Source organism: Grammomys surdaster, unplaced genomic scaffold (genome assembly GCF_004785775.1).
Source record: "Grammomys surdaster isolate TR1022 unplaced genomic scaffold, NIH_TR_1.0 472, whole genome shotgun sequence".
NCBI lineage: Eukaryota > Metazoa > Chordata > Mammalia > Rodentia > Muridae > Grammomys > Grammomys surdaster.
The window spans coordinates 467248-480156 of NW_021604891.1; the positions used below are offsets into that span (position 1 = coordinate 467248).

The following is a 12909-nucleotide window of genomic DNA, read 5'->3' on the forward strand; positions in this document are numbered from 1 at the left end:
GGTGAGAACAAAGGAGCTTTAGGTGGGTATGGATGAGTAAGGAAAGCGGAAGTGGGCTCTATAAGACGACGGCTTCTTGTTCCCACAAGGTACTGAGGAGAAATGATGAGAAGGCATGAAGCCATGTGACCTCAGGCTTGGGGAGGGTGGGCTGGTGGTGGTGGGGTAAGGAGAGGGTGGGTTGTGGGGGCCTAAGAGTGATTTCTAAACAAACCGGTAGGGGAAAGGGGGAGGACCCTGTAGCCCTGTAAAATACCCAGGCTTGTGTCCATTTAGCAGACCCCCAGCCCTAGGGGATAGAGCTGTTACTTCCCCTTTCTCGAGGCTTCTCTTCTGTCTTCTGTGGTGGTTCAATCCCTTTTCTGTGCCAGGGAACAAACTTGGCAATCCTCCAAGCACCATCCTTACTGATCTCATGAACAAGGCGTGGCCTTTGCCTACGCATAACAACTCCCGCCTCTCCAACCACCTTTCCAGGGTGGCTCTGTGGCCTGAGCCTCTAAGCAGGACTTAAGCCCAATAACCTAAGAAGCAGGCAAAGGGGCAGCTGCTGATCACACAATGGGGCTGCTGCCCCTCCAGAGCTAACTCAGCGGGCCCCAGGAGCTGGAGGACACCTGGCCTATTAGAGCCAGTGCAGGCTGCACTATACGGCAAGCACCTATAAAGAGTGACGGGGGATTTGAAAGAAGTCTGAGCTATGTCACAAATGGCTGTGACTCTCATCTTGTCATGTGGAGGAATAGGATCCCTTAAAACAGCAAACCATCCCTTCCTGCCCTTGCCCCGTACACACACAACTCTGAAAGATTTGGGGCAGGTGGAACAAGAGCGGCCCGGGAGGATGTGGTGGAGAAGGAGAGCTAGAGGCCAGTCGGAGCCCGCCGCAGTCCAGCCCACTGGAGGACATGAGCCTCATCAAGGCTGGGATGAGAGCTGGGGTCAGGTATCTAGGAAAATGACCAGAGATGGACAGAAAGCCAGTGATGTCATGCATTTCTGTAATTGGGCAGATGGCAAAACAAAAGCTGAGCTCAGCTCTGGCCCAGGTTGAGTTTGAGGCCCAGGGGTGGAGCCCTGGGTCCAAGAGCTGCTCAGGAGTTGCTAGTGAGGGAGGCACAGCTGTGGGCCCCTCTCTGACGGAGAGATAGGGGAGGGGAAAGCACTCACTGGCCTACACTCTGTAAAGGCCTTGGGGCTGCCCGAGGAGATAGAGCGGCCCAGATAAGTGTGTATCAGGTGAACTCTGAACCACTGTAGACAATGGCAACCAAACAAAAACCTCTGCTATCCAGAAGTCTCAGTGCAGCTGGTTTTTATTATTAAAGCCAGGGTCATAAAATGGTTGCCCCGCCCCTCCCATCCCCCTCCCACCTCCAGATCCATCCCCTCATGGCCTGTGAAGACTTGGAAATGTCCATGCTGGAATGAGACAATGACAGGTGAGACAGGCTTGGATGTAGTCTCCATGGTTGTGTTGGCTCTCCCAGCATTTCTGGAAAGACGGCTTGGGGTGAGGCTTGGCAGCCTCTGCTCACAGTGCTGTCCCCGAGATTCCGGGGTGGGCATCAGGAACGAAGGCAACGGAAGAGGCTGAGCTTGCCCCCACACTCTACCCTGCTGAAGCTGGGCCATAGGCTGGTTTATATAAAAATGTTTTTTTTTTTTTTAAAAAAAAGAAAACAAAAAACAAAAACCCAAAACCCCAGCCAGGAGCACCACCCTCTCCTGAGCAGGGCAAAAGGAGGCCCCAGCTCTGGACTCTGACTGAGGTCTGAGGCATGTGGCCTCTGCCTGGTGTCACCTCCCTGGAGGCAGACAGCACCCTGAGGGAGATCAGGTGGGATCCTGAGTCCCATGTGTGGCCCTGGGTGGCCTCTGGGGTCCTGAAAGAGCTTCAAGATGGCTGTCTCCCCTCTTTGCACTCTAGGCCTCAGGAACTGTATGCAACTTTGGCTCTTTGGATTCCAAAGATCTGAACTTCTCCTCCAGCCCAGCTGTGGGCTGCAAGTGGATGACAGGCGTGATCTGAAGAACAGGGAGGGCCTCCTGGTTCTTCTGATTGAACAGACTTACCCTATGCTCCAGCTCAGGGCTGGTCTGGACTGAGCCCACTGGGGTAGGCTGGGCCAGGGGTGCTGGGTCCAAGGCCTTATGGGATGGACAGGGGTCCTTTGTCAGAGAGGACATCAGGTCCTGGACTGTGGCCTCTGCTACCAGCTGCTGAGGGGGCAGAAGCAGTGGCAGGGGAGAAGATCTGGGCTTAGAGGACAGCTCTTCTCGGGGGGTGCTACAGTCTGTGGAGGAACCCAGTGTCTGACTGCTGGCGCTCTGGGCCCTGGTGACTGAGCCACAGGCGGAGTGGGAGGTGGTCTCTGAGGTGCCACTGGCACAGGTGCTGTTGCCACTGAGCTTCAGAGGCAGGTCGACTGAGAAGAGGTCTGAGGCGATATTGGGCTGGTGGATATCTATGGCAGCTGTAGTGACCACACACACCGCTGGTTCTGGGGCTCCACTGTCTGCAAGGAAGAAATACATATATATTTATTATTATATAATTTACATAAAATATAATATATATATATATATATACACATTGGTATATATATATGAAATTTGGTTGTTTTGTTTTGAGACAGAGTTCTACTTTGTAGTTCTGGTGGCTATCCTGGAACTCACTCTATAGACCAGGCTGGCCTCAAACTCACAGAGACCCACCTGGCTGGCCTTTAAAGCCCAGTGTGGGGCTGGGCAACAAAAGTGTGGCTAGGCCTCAGAAGCAGCCATGGTGAAGGGCAGTCTTTGAGAACCCACGTCATTATCACTGCCCACACTGAGGGAGATATTGCCAGTCCCCCTTGGAGTAGGACCCACAATTCTTCCCAGTAGATGCTTTAGAAGTCTACTAGTGCTTTGGCCTCAAGGCCCACACTGTGCTCAGTCAGTGGGGACTGCTCATTTCTGGGGGGGTGGAAATGGTCTGGGAGGAGAGCCTCACATAGCCTGCTGTGGGCTTTTATTTAAACCAAGATGCAGAAATATCTTCACAAGAGACCAACCTAGTCCATCCCAATCAACCCAGGAAAATGAAATGGGGTTCTCTTGAGGAGTCACTGAGTTGTTGTTGTTGTTGTTATTATTACTACTACTGGTGGTGGTGAAAACTGATGTGTGCACGCTCGTGGGTACACGAGCACCTGCCCACATGTGAGTGGAGCCCAGAGGTTGAGTTGGACGTCTTCCTGTATTTCTTCTACCTTATGTTTTTTGAGAAAGGATCTCTCTTGGATTTACCAGCTGGCTAGCCAGAGAGCCCCGAGATCCATCTTGCCACACTCTCGGGAGTTTTAAGTGGGCTGGGGGTGTGGTGCCTGTCCTGAGTACTCTGTTTTCTGAAGACTGACTACCCTCAGGGCAGTCAGCACACAGCAACTCTTTTCTCTGTGAGGCAGTGGGGCTGATGGGAGAGCTGTACACTGGCTGGAGAGCTACAGGGCTCTCCCCAAAGTTGTGGGGAGAGGACTGAGAAGATGGGTCAGAGCTGGAGAACCAGCAGTTTGGATGAGGCCAGGGGAAAGGAGAAAAGAGAGAAGTGGCCTTAGGGGTTAAATAGTGGAGAAGAAAAACAAATACGTGTTACAATGGCATATGTTTTCTATGTCTATAGTGAAGAGTGCAAGAATTTCAAGGACTGTAAAATCCAAACTCAAGGTTTAAGACTTTGGCCACAGAAAAGCAATATGCTAAAAGGTCTGGGTATAAGATCACTCTCTCCCCCACAGAAAACACACTAGGCATCCTCGAGGATGTCAAGGGTATGAAAGAAGCATTAAGCATGTCAGGACTACCCAAGGCATGCTGCGCCTTTAGCCAGTTATGCTGAATAGGTTTGTGCTCCACCAGGGCCACCTGAGCATGGGATGGGAGATCACTTGAGTTCTGGACTACAAACCCTTCCCTCTGTAGGGCTCAGCACACAACTCTCTTGGTCAGAGATGGATGGGGTTGCCCTGACCTTGGCAGCTGCAGGCTCAGCTCTAGGGCATCAGCATTTCAGCTGACCCATATGCTGAGGATTAAAGCTCCAGGTATGTTTTAACCCTGAGCTCTGCCAGCGCAGTCTACAGGCTCATAACAGTAGGCCTTGCTACCTGCAGCCAGACCAGACTGTACCTATCTTTAGGTTTAGGGTTTGCTGAGGTCACAAGTGTCCTGGGGCCCCATAGTGCATGCAAACAGTCACAACTCAGACTTACCACTGCTGGGCCCATTGTAGTATTGGCTGATGTAGCTGTTCATGTCATCTTTCACCATGGCTTCTACAGAGAGGAGGACAGAGAGGGGTGCATGTGGTGAGTGATACCACGTCCTAAGTTGCCCTCTGCACTGTAAAATGGGGATAGTGACGGCCATACCCCTGAGTTATTGTGAAGATTACAGAGAGCTAACAGGCAGGTCAGGTTCTTAGAACAGAGCCAGACACACAGAAGGCCTTCGATGCATACCGGCGTCCCCAGCACACCCTTTGGCTCATCTGCCGGCTGAGGTCTGCATGTGACAGACTTGATTTTTGAGGCTACCTTCGGAGGTACACCTGAGCTGACTGCTGAAGCCAGTCCACCTTCAGATCTAGAGACTAAGTGGGAGACACATGGATCTTAAAAGCTTTCTTGGCCTCTTTGATCTTGAAATGCCTGCGGTCAGAGGTGTGTTCCGAACTGATGCTGAGCAGAGGGTGCGGCCCAGGCTGGCTCCAGCCTCCTGCATTAGCCAGCACAGATTCTCTGTGGACGTCCACAACCTTTCCTACAATTACAGCCTAGTTCTGCCACTACACTGGGAAGCAGAGGTGATTGTTCCCAGCAAACCATAGATGGGCAGGGCCACTGGGCCATGGGTCAGGCAGCAGGGACTGTTCACTTAATCAGGTGCTGTTTTCTGGTGCTACCATTGGTCCAGATCTTGATCTTGTCCCCTTGCTAGACTTCCATTTCTCCATTTGTTACGTGAGGGTCCCTCCAAGGCTCTTACAGACTGTGATGATGCAGCTGGGCTACATGGCTAGAAGGCCCTGAGACACCAGAAGGTCCCAGAAGCATCTGGATCATCTGCCACTCCCAGAGAGGAATCAATGCCTTCTACCTACCCAGGGCCTATCTCCCTGCCAGGTAGTAGAGCAAGGAGGAGTTCCTGTCTCAGGAGCATAGTCAAGGGCTGGGGTACAGCCACCATTCAGAGCAGCAGGGCATTTCCAGGAAATCGATGCCTAACTACGCGCAAGGTTTTTCAGAGCCTCCAAGTTCCTTGCACATGGGAACCGAGATGAACCCATTGTGACTGTAACCCATCCTCAGCACTGACCTGACCAGGCTACGACTGTTTAACATACTGGTCCTTCTAAAACGGACATAATCATCCCCCTAAAGCGGCCTATACCCTGTGAATGTGTTTAGCAAGTCCGTTCGCTGACTCATGACAACCTCTTGGCCAGCAGATACCCTGCTCTCCTCTGCAGGCCTGGCGAGCACCAGGCTTTCAATACACTGCACTCCCATGACCCCCCCCCCAGGCTCTTCCCCACTGTCCTGGGGTGGGTGATGGGAGCCTGCCGAGCAGCCTGCTGCAGACATCCCACATCTCAGCACCAAGATGCCCCAGCCTTGTCTCCTCACTCTGCTGCCTATGTGTTTAAGGATGCCGTATCTTCACTCATGTGTTGATAATAATAATAACAATAGTCATCATCATCATCTCAGGCAGGGAACCTTCGGTCCAGACCTCTCTCCTGAGCACCGACTGGGCTGGACACCTCCTGGATGACCTCCAGCTCTGTGTGACCCAAGTCCAAAGCGGAATTCATGTTCTCTCCCCTGCCTCTCCACCTTCACCTTGGTGAATGGGTCCCTACCCCAGGAGAGATCCTGGCTACTGACAAGTGCTTCCTTAGCTTCCTGAATACCCCAACTTTCATCAAGCCTGTAGCTAACCCGTCAAAGGACCTTGACCCCTCTGCTAAGGCCCTGCTTCTTATGGGCAGGACTTCACGACTTCTACAGGTTACAACTTGCCTATAGGCTTAATGAGTGGGATCACTCCCTTTCTGAGTGTATTGGATACCAAGCCTGGTCCCTGGTGGCCACTGGAGTCCTGTCCAGGGTGTATGCTTTGCCCCGCTGCTCCAGACCCATGCTGCACAGGGGTTTCTGTGTCTGAGGACTATCCTGGCTCCTCTAGTACCGACCTTGGTGCTGCATGCTTCATGAGGGCTCCTGGATCCCATTCTCCTAGAATAGGACCCTGGGGCTGAGCCTCTCTCCCTATCCACACAGCGGACACAGAGCCTTTAAGAGCAGGAAGCACGTGCCACTCAGTTCCCTCCATACTTTGGTTTGACATATATCAAGCGGCAAAACAGAAATCTGGACAGGTCACAGATCTGCAGGGTCTCCAAACCTCCCATTTCCCCTCAAGAGGCCACAGGGCCTCTGCTCTCTGCACTGTTCAGCCCGTGTCCTTACTGTCTCCCCTCATACCTTACATGAGGGAGTGGCATGAGGGTGGGCAGAGGAATGCCTGACCACACAGCCAGCTTCCCAAGGCCCTGCCCACTCTCCACCTAATAACAAGCCCCTCCCGCCGCAAAGGTCTGTTTTGATTTAGCACCCAGGAGCCCTAGGGGTCTGTGGAAGCAACTCACTGAGGACTGAGCCTGACAGACCTTGGTTGTGGGGAGAAAAGGTGCAAATAAAAGCTTCAGATAAAAACAGACCATGATGCTCTCCAGGATGCTTGCAGTGTGGTCTTAAGCAAATCTTCGAGCCATTCTGGGCTTCTGCTTCCAGGGAGCTATACAGCCCCACTGACATGACTCTCTAGCCATGCACAGGCCTCTCATGCCCAAATCCTTGGCTCACAGCATTTCCATTGGCTCTGAAGTCTCAGGAAGCTCATCCCTCTGAGTGAGCACTTGGCAAACCCAACCTGCCTAATCCTAGCAAAGCTGAGTCCACAGGAGGCACTGGTAGAAAGGCTGGTGAGCTGGCTGGGCCCGGCCTCCTGGAGATGACGAGACAGCTGAGTTCCATGTGGCTGAGTAGGGAGGGTGCCTGAGGAGACTCACACACCTCAGAACCTAAGAGGCCATGCCCCATTTCCCACTCCTGCTGGCGTGCCCCATTTCCCACTCCTGCTGGCACAGCAACGGCACTCCCTGAGAAGATGCTGACATCCCCAGGGCACCTGCTGCATGCCATGCCTGAGGGCAGTGCACACAACTGAACCCCCAGGCTTTCTCAGGGAAGAGCTTCCCGAGCTCTGAGACCAGACAAGCTGCTGAACCAAGTAGCTCGCAAAAAGCACCAAAACTACCAGGAGGGCAAAAGCAGCGACTTGAGGCCTGGGGGCCTTATGGGACTGTACAGGCCATGAAGCCCTGCTCAGGGAGGCTAAGTGACCTTCAAGGCCAGACTTGGGTCCCAGACTACTTCAGATACCAGTCTGTGAGGCTTTTCCAGATCTGTCTAACAAAGCTCTGAGGCTTGTAGGGTCCCCAACAATTTTATCAGGCCCACACACTTGGGGCCAGCAAGGGTACTTTGGTCCTGTCTCTCAAGGATAAACCCTGCAGTCAGCTCAACTCTCTGTTCCTTGCTGCTTGGCAGAGGGAAAGCCAAGGGCACACTGGCCAGAGGCACCTCTGTGGCTGCTTCTCTGGACGCTGGTGCAGCAAGGGGGACAGCAAAGTTGTGATATATGGGGAAATCGGTGGCACTCCCACCAGGAGCTGTATTTCATAAGTTATGGGCGAGTTTCAAGACTAATAAATTTGGGAGAGAAGTATTAATGACTATACAGGGGCACTGTGAACTTGGCAGGCCCCAAAGCCTGGAACTTTGCAGCCCAGGTTTTAAAAATGATTTGTGCTGAAGCAAGTCTAAACAGAAGGTAGTCGGCATTGTCTGACTGGGACCTGCTGGCAACTTCAGGAAGCTCTTCCCTCTCAGAGGGATGTGGCTGGGCTGGGCTGGAGCTGGAGCGGGCACTCTTGCCCTCCCCAGCAGCCCTCCCCCACTTAAGGAGTGACAGCCATACAGAGGTGATGCTGGCCACATCCCAAGGCTCCGCTCCTGTGACTCACTGCTATGTCTGCAGGTTAATGCCTGGATTGTCTGAGTCCTACTGTGCATGCAGAGGCCCTCTGAGCCCTGTTACCCTGGAAGTCACAGCTACTAACAAATGTTGCCCTTTCTTAATCTTCAGAGTGTCCCAGAATGCTCTTTGCTCATCTGACTGTAATTTCTCATGTCATGGAAATTCCCACCCTGGACATAGCTCCCGGTCAGAGAGAAATCAGCTGGGGGATGCCCTGTGTTCCTGGACTTCTCCAGGCCATGAATCATGGAGGCTTCTCACAACCTCTGCATTTTGTCCTCTGCTTCAGAGGCACTGGCTGTGCCACTGAGGGCTCTGGGGACAGCTGTGGACATGCAGTTGAGGACTGAATTGTGTGGGTGTGACTGCTATACACCAGGTAAGTGTGCATTAAAAGATAGGGAGGTATCCGGGGATGCTGCAGGGTGATGGGGCAGGAGCAGGTGAGGAAGGGGTCTCGGTTCACATCTGTTGCTGAGTGCATAGCCATGTCCCTCCTCCATGTGTTATACTGAAGTTTCAAGTCCCAGTACCAGGATATGAGCTGTATCAGGAAACAGGATTGCGGTGCAGTTAGCCAAGAAGAGGTCCTGTCAGAGGAGAGTGGGCCTGTACAGATGCGGGATTTGGACACAGATGCAAAGGAAGGTGTCATGTAAAGATGAAGGCAGAGACTGGTGCTTCCACAAGGCAAGGATTGCCAACACCCACCAAGAGCTACAGAAGAGGAAGGAATAGGTGCCCCATCATGGCAATCAGAGGGACTAACGATACCAACACCTCCATCTCAGATTCTAGAACCTAGTACCGTGAGACTATGGCCATTCCTCAAGCCCCTCAGCGCAGGCATTTTGTTACAGGCATCTAACAAACGACCACACTACACAAAGGGACTTGGGCGTTTTTCAGAGAGAGAACAGGGAACCAGTCAAGGCATTAAGTTGGGAATGGCGTGATGACTTTAGAAGGTCACTGTACATTGGCGGGGGGAGATTAATCACACTACTTGTTCCTCACACTCCTGTGAGGCAGCAGAAGGAGCTGGAGGCGAGGCCACTAAAGTCTCAAGCCACGTAGCTAGGAAGCGTGGCTTCCTGCCTGGCTTCCTGCCTGGCCTGCCCTTTCTAGTTCTGCCCTTGATGTAAGGAGGAACACAGGCGACCAAGGTGAAGTCACTCCTGGATCAGGCTGGCTTTGGGAGTCCCGAAGTCCCACGTCTATCTCGGCCCAACACCATCTTCCTCTGGATGTGGCTGTTTTCTTTACAACCCTGTAAGGACACCTCTTGACAGCAGGTAAAAATCAGGGTGCAGAGAAGCAAAATCCCCTGCCCAGGTCAAAGCCACCTGGAAGCAGAAATGGGCCTTAGATGTAGAAACTGTGTCCAGCTGGGGTTACAGTGCCTGTGTCCTTACCACTCAGGTAATGACCTTTGATCTGCCCCATCTGCAAAGCTTAGGCTACAGACTATTCTGGTTTTAGGCCTGGACTTCTTCTCCGGGCCCTGGTAAGTGACAGCCCATTAGGAAGGTCTCAGACCTCCAACTAGGAGCCTGGCTCTGTCATCGTGATGGTTAATGCTTGTCAATTTGACAGAATATACAATTAACAAGGAGACAAACCTCTGATGCCCAGAGGTTCTGAACTGAAGAGGGAAGAGTATGAGGGTATCTAGGTTGAGTCAACTGAGGAGGGAAGTCCATTCTAACAGTGGATGGCAGGATCCCAGGAAGCTGAGGCTCCATTGTGAAGAGAACTGGAGAAAGCACGCCAGTACCAGTTTCATCCTACAAGGTGCCCATTCGGCCCCTGTGGTTCTCCCAGTATGATGGGCTACACTCTCTACCTTCCTGCCTGCCCTCCTGCTTTCCTCCCTTTCTTCCTTCCTTCCATCCATCCATCCATCCATCCATCCTTCCATTCATCATCTGTCCATTCTGTATTATTTTTTGCAAGTACAAGGAAAGTAACAACTATTAATTCACAATGAGATTTGAATGGCTTTACTAGGTCTGAATACTTTTTAATTTGTGTCACGATCCCCTGGCTAGATGTTCCTCCTGGGCTCTGAGAGGCAGTTCCGAGGGCACTAACTTCGGGAGTGTCACCTCCGATGAGAAGGCGCAGACCTACAAGTGGCCCCAGCTCTGGGAATGCCATGTCCTAGCCTCTCCGTGCAGAGACCTGGAGGGAGGTGCGAGAGGAATCCTTGGGACTCTGGGGACAGCGGGCTCACCTTGCGAGGGCCTCAGCTCCTCCACGATGCTCTCGGCCGCAGTCTCCTCGGCCCACGTGCCGGCCTCCACTACCTTGTAGCGGCTGCGTGGCTGGCTGAGCACGTGTGGGGCCTGCAGCGCCGCCTCCCGCTCGGCCGCCAGATCCAGGTCCTGCTGGGCCAGGTGCGCGCGCAGCTGCCGGATCTCAAACTGCAAGAGGCAGAAAGAAGGGTGGCAGGTGGGTATGCTTGCCCCGGTCCGGGCAGGTGGCACCGGTGGGAAGGACAGGGACCTGGGTGGCAGACCGGGATGTGGCGATAAAAGGCCTGCGCACCCAAAGGCGAGACACTGCACTTCTTAGCAAGCACCCCAGACAGGCGCTTAACGCAAGTCAGGAGACTCCCATCCCCAGCTAGCAGGGCTTAAGCATGGACACGCTGGTCTGGCTTATTTGTCTTCCAGTAATAGCCATTTCCCTTTTCCACGAGTTGTGGGAGATGGCTTTCAGCTAGATAGTACTGGGGATATGTGACCTTGGGAAGGTTATTCACTTTCTCTGGCCTCAGTTTCCTGGTTTGTAAATGCAGTTTTATGTCTCTGAGTTTTATGTCCCTTTCTGAAGATGTGGTAAAAAAATTCAAAACAACAACAACAACAAAAACCTCAGTGGTAACACCATCACCACCATCATCATTGGAAAGCTTCTGAGAAAAGCTTCTAAATGTCTCCCGGGTTTGTGACTGAGACAGGTGTCGACACTCCAAATTTTACTGAGACATCTGGGTGTGGGACAAAGGGTCTGTGTAGGTAGTGAGTATTCACTGCCACCTAGTGTTCAAAGCACACATTGCACCCTCTACACAGGCGAGGGTGTTGATGCTGTTACCTATTTGTCCACGAGGTCCCAAAGCATATCTCTCACCCCGCCCCCTTATTACAGTGACAATCTGGCATATCCAGTTGCCTGTGTACCATCACCATGTACTCAGTTCGCTTGGTCAAAATAGTACTCCACTGTCTTCCAGACCTGTTCCGCAGGTGTCACGTTAGGTACAGTCAAAACCCCTCCTCATTTCCTTGTTTCCTCTCCTCTCTGCATCTAACCCACTCTCTAGTCCAGCTCCATCTTCAAGCGCTCTCTTAGGCTGAACACTTGTCCCCAGTTCTACTGCTGGCCATCGCCTGACTCTGGAAAACCTAAATCAGATGATGCCCCTGTCCCCTCTGTCCCAGATCACTTGGGTGATGTCTGCTCAGAGGGGCTTTTTCTGGTCTCCAACCCGCCGGGCTCTCAGTCAGAGCAGCCTCTTTGAACTCTCTGTACCACACTGATTTCATTCAGTTACTTTTGCCTCCGTCCCTCCCTCTCTTCTTCCTTAGACAGGGCCTCATGTAGTCTCAGGCTCACCTTCAACTTGTGATCCTTGGCCACACTTTTGAGTGCTAGGAAGCTACTCTGCCTGGTTCCATGCAGCTCTGAGACTGAAACACAGAGCTTCCTGCACTAGGCAGCTGCTCTCCCGACTGGGCCACACCCCTGGGCCTATTTTCATTTTCAGTCCATCCATTTTTATGAAAGCAGAACAGGAGTACAACTGAAAGTATTTAGTTACTCACGACTCACGTTGGAGTAGCCTAGCGGTGACCAGCGTTGGTGGCCCAGCATTAGGCATCTCCCAGGGTCACTATCTGCATGCTGTATCTCTGGGACCACTTATGTTCATTAACCTCTGTCAGGGACGCACCTCTGGGTGGGTGCTTCTGCACTGGGAGCACGGCAGGGACATCACTGGGAGGGGCCCTTCTCTTAACTCTTATTTCAGCACTGGGTCAATGCATAGTTTATGTGCTGGGCTGCTGGCTCCATTTCTCCAGAGGACAAGCCCATGGCCTCTTTTAGGGTGTGGTGTGGCCTCCTGGCCAGATGAGCCTTAAAATGTTTTACACTTCTGCATAGACTTTTACCTAGCCCCCTTGCCCTGATGTGTCATACGATGTCCCCTTCCTCCCAGAGTCTCTGGAGCTCTTCAGGGCAGAGTTAGTCCCTTTTCCTCATCTGTGGCCATGTTGGCCACAGACCCTCCATTTCTATATGTCAGTCACTATGTCCTCCATTTCCCCTAAATTCCTTTAACGCTGATCCTCTTTGAGCCACCCCATGAGACTCGAAGTTCCCCAAGCTCTATGCATTTGGACCCTCCCTTCAGCTCTCATCCTAGTGGTGTCTGAGAGGCAATCAGACGGAAATCAGATGCAAATGTGCAATTCCCCCCCTTTCTGTTGAGATCCTTCATTAGTTTACACTTTACTACCCCCAGTTGTGTGCTGATAAACAGAAGGAAAGCCTTAGTAGGTGCAAAGATGCCACGAGGAAACCTACTTCGCATGCAAAAAGAAATAAGCAAATAAACAAACAAAACATCCTTAAAACCTAATGAAAGCAAACTCCACTAAATTTGCAGTGTTTGCCGCTATCTATTTGCAGTGCAGTGTATGCCCCTGTCTGTCTGCAGTGCAGTGTATGCCTGTCTATCTGCAGTGC

The 12909-nt window shown here is 52.3% G+C and overlaps 1 protein-coding gene across 2 annotated transcripts in view; it reads right to left on the reverse strand.

The window, feature by feature from the left end:
* Window positions 1-1299: 1299 nt before the first annotated feature.
* The window catches only part of Tmem266 (transmembrane protein 266), a 114864-nt gene continuing 103254 nt past the window's right edge, over window positions 1300-12909 (reverse strand). For both annotated transcript variants that reach the window (XM_028781574.1, XM_028781573.1), the window contains exons 9-11: window positions 10388-10577; window positions 4257-4319; window positions 1300-2519 (exon numbers count right to left, since the gene is read on the reverse strand). In XM_028781574.1, the coding sequence (XP_028637407.1) occupies window positions 1927-2519; window positions 4257-4319; window positions 10388-10577 (846 nt within the window). In that variant the 3' untranslated portion in view covers window positions 1300-1926. The remainder of the gene's footprint in view (window positions 2520-4256; window positions 4320-10387; window positions 10578-12909) is intronic.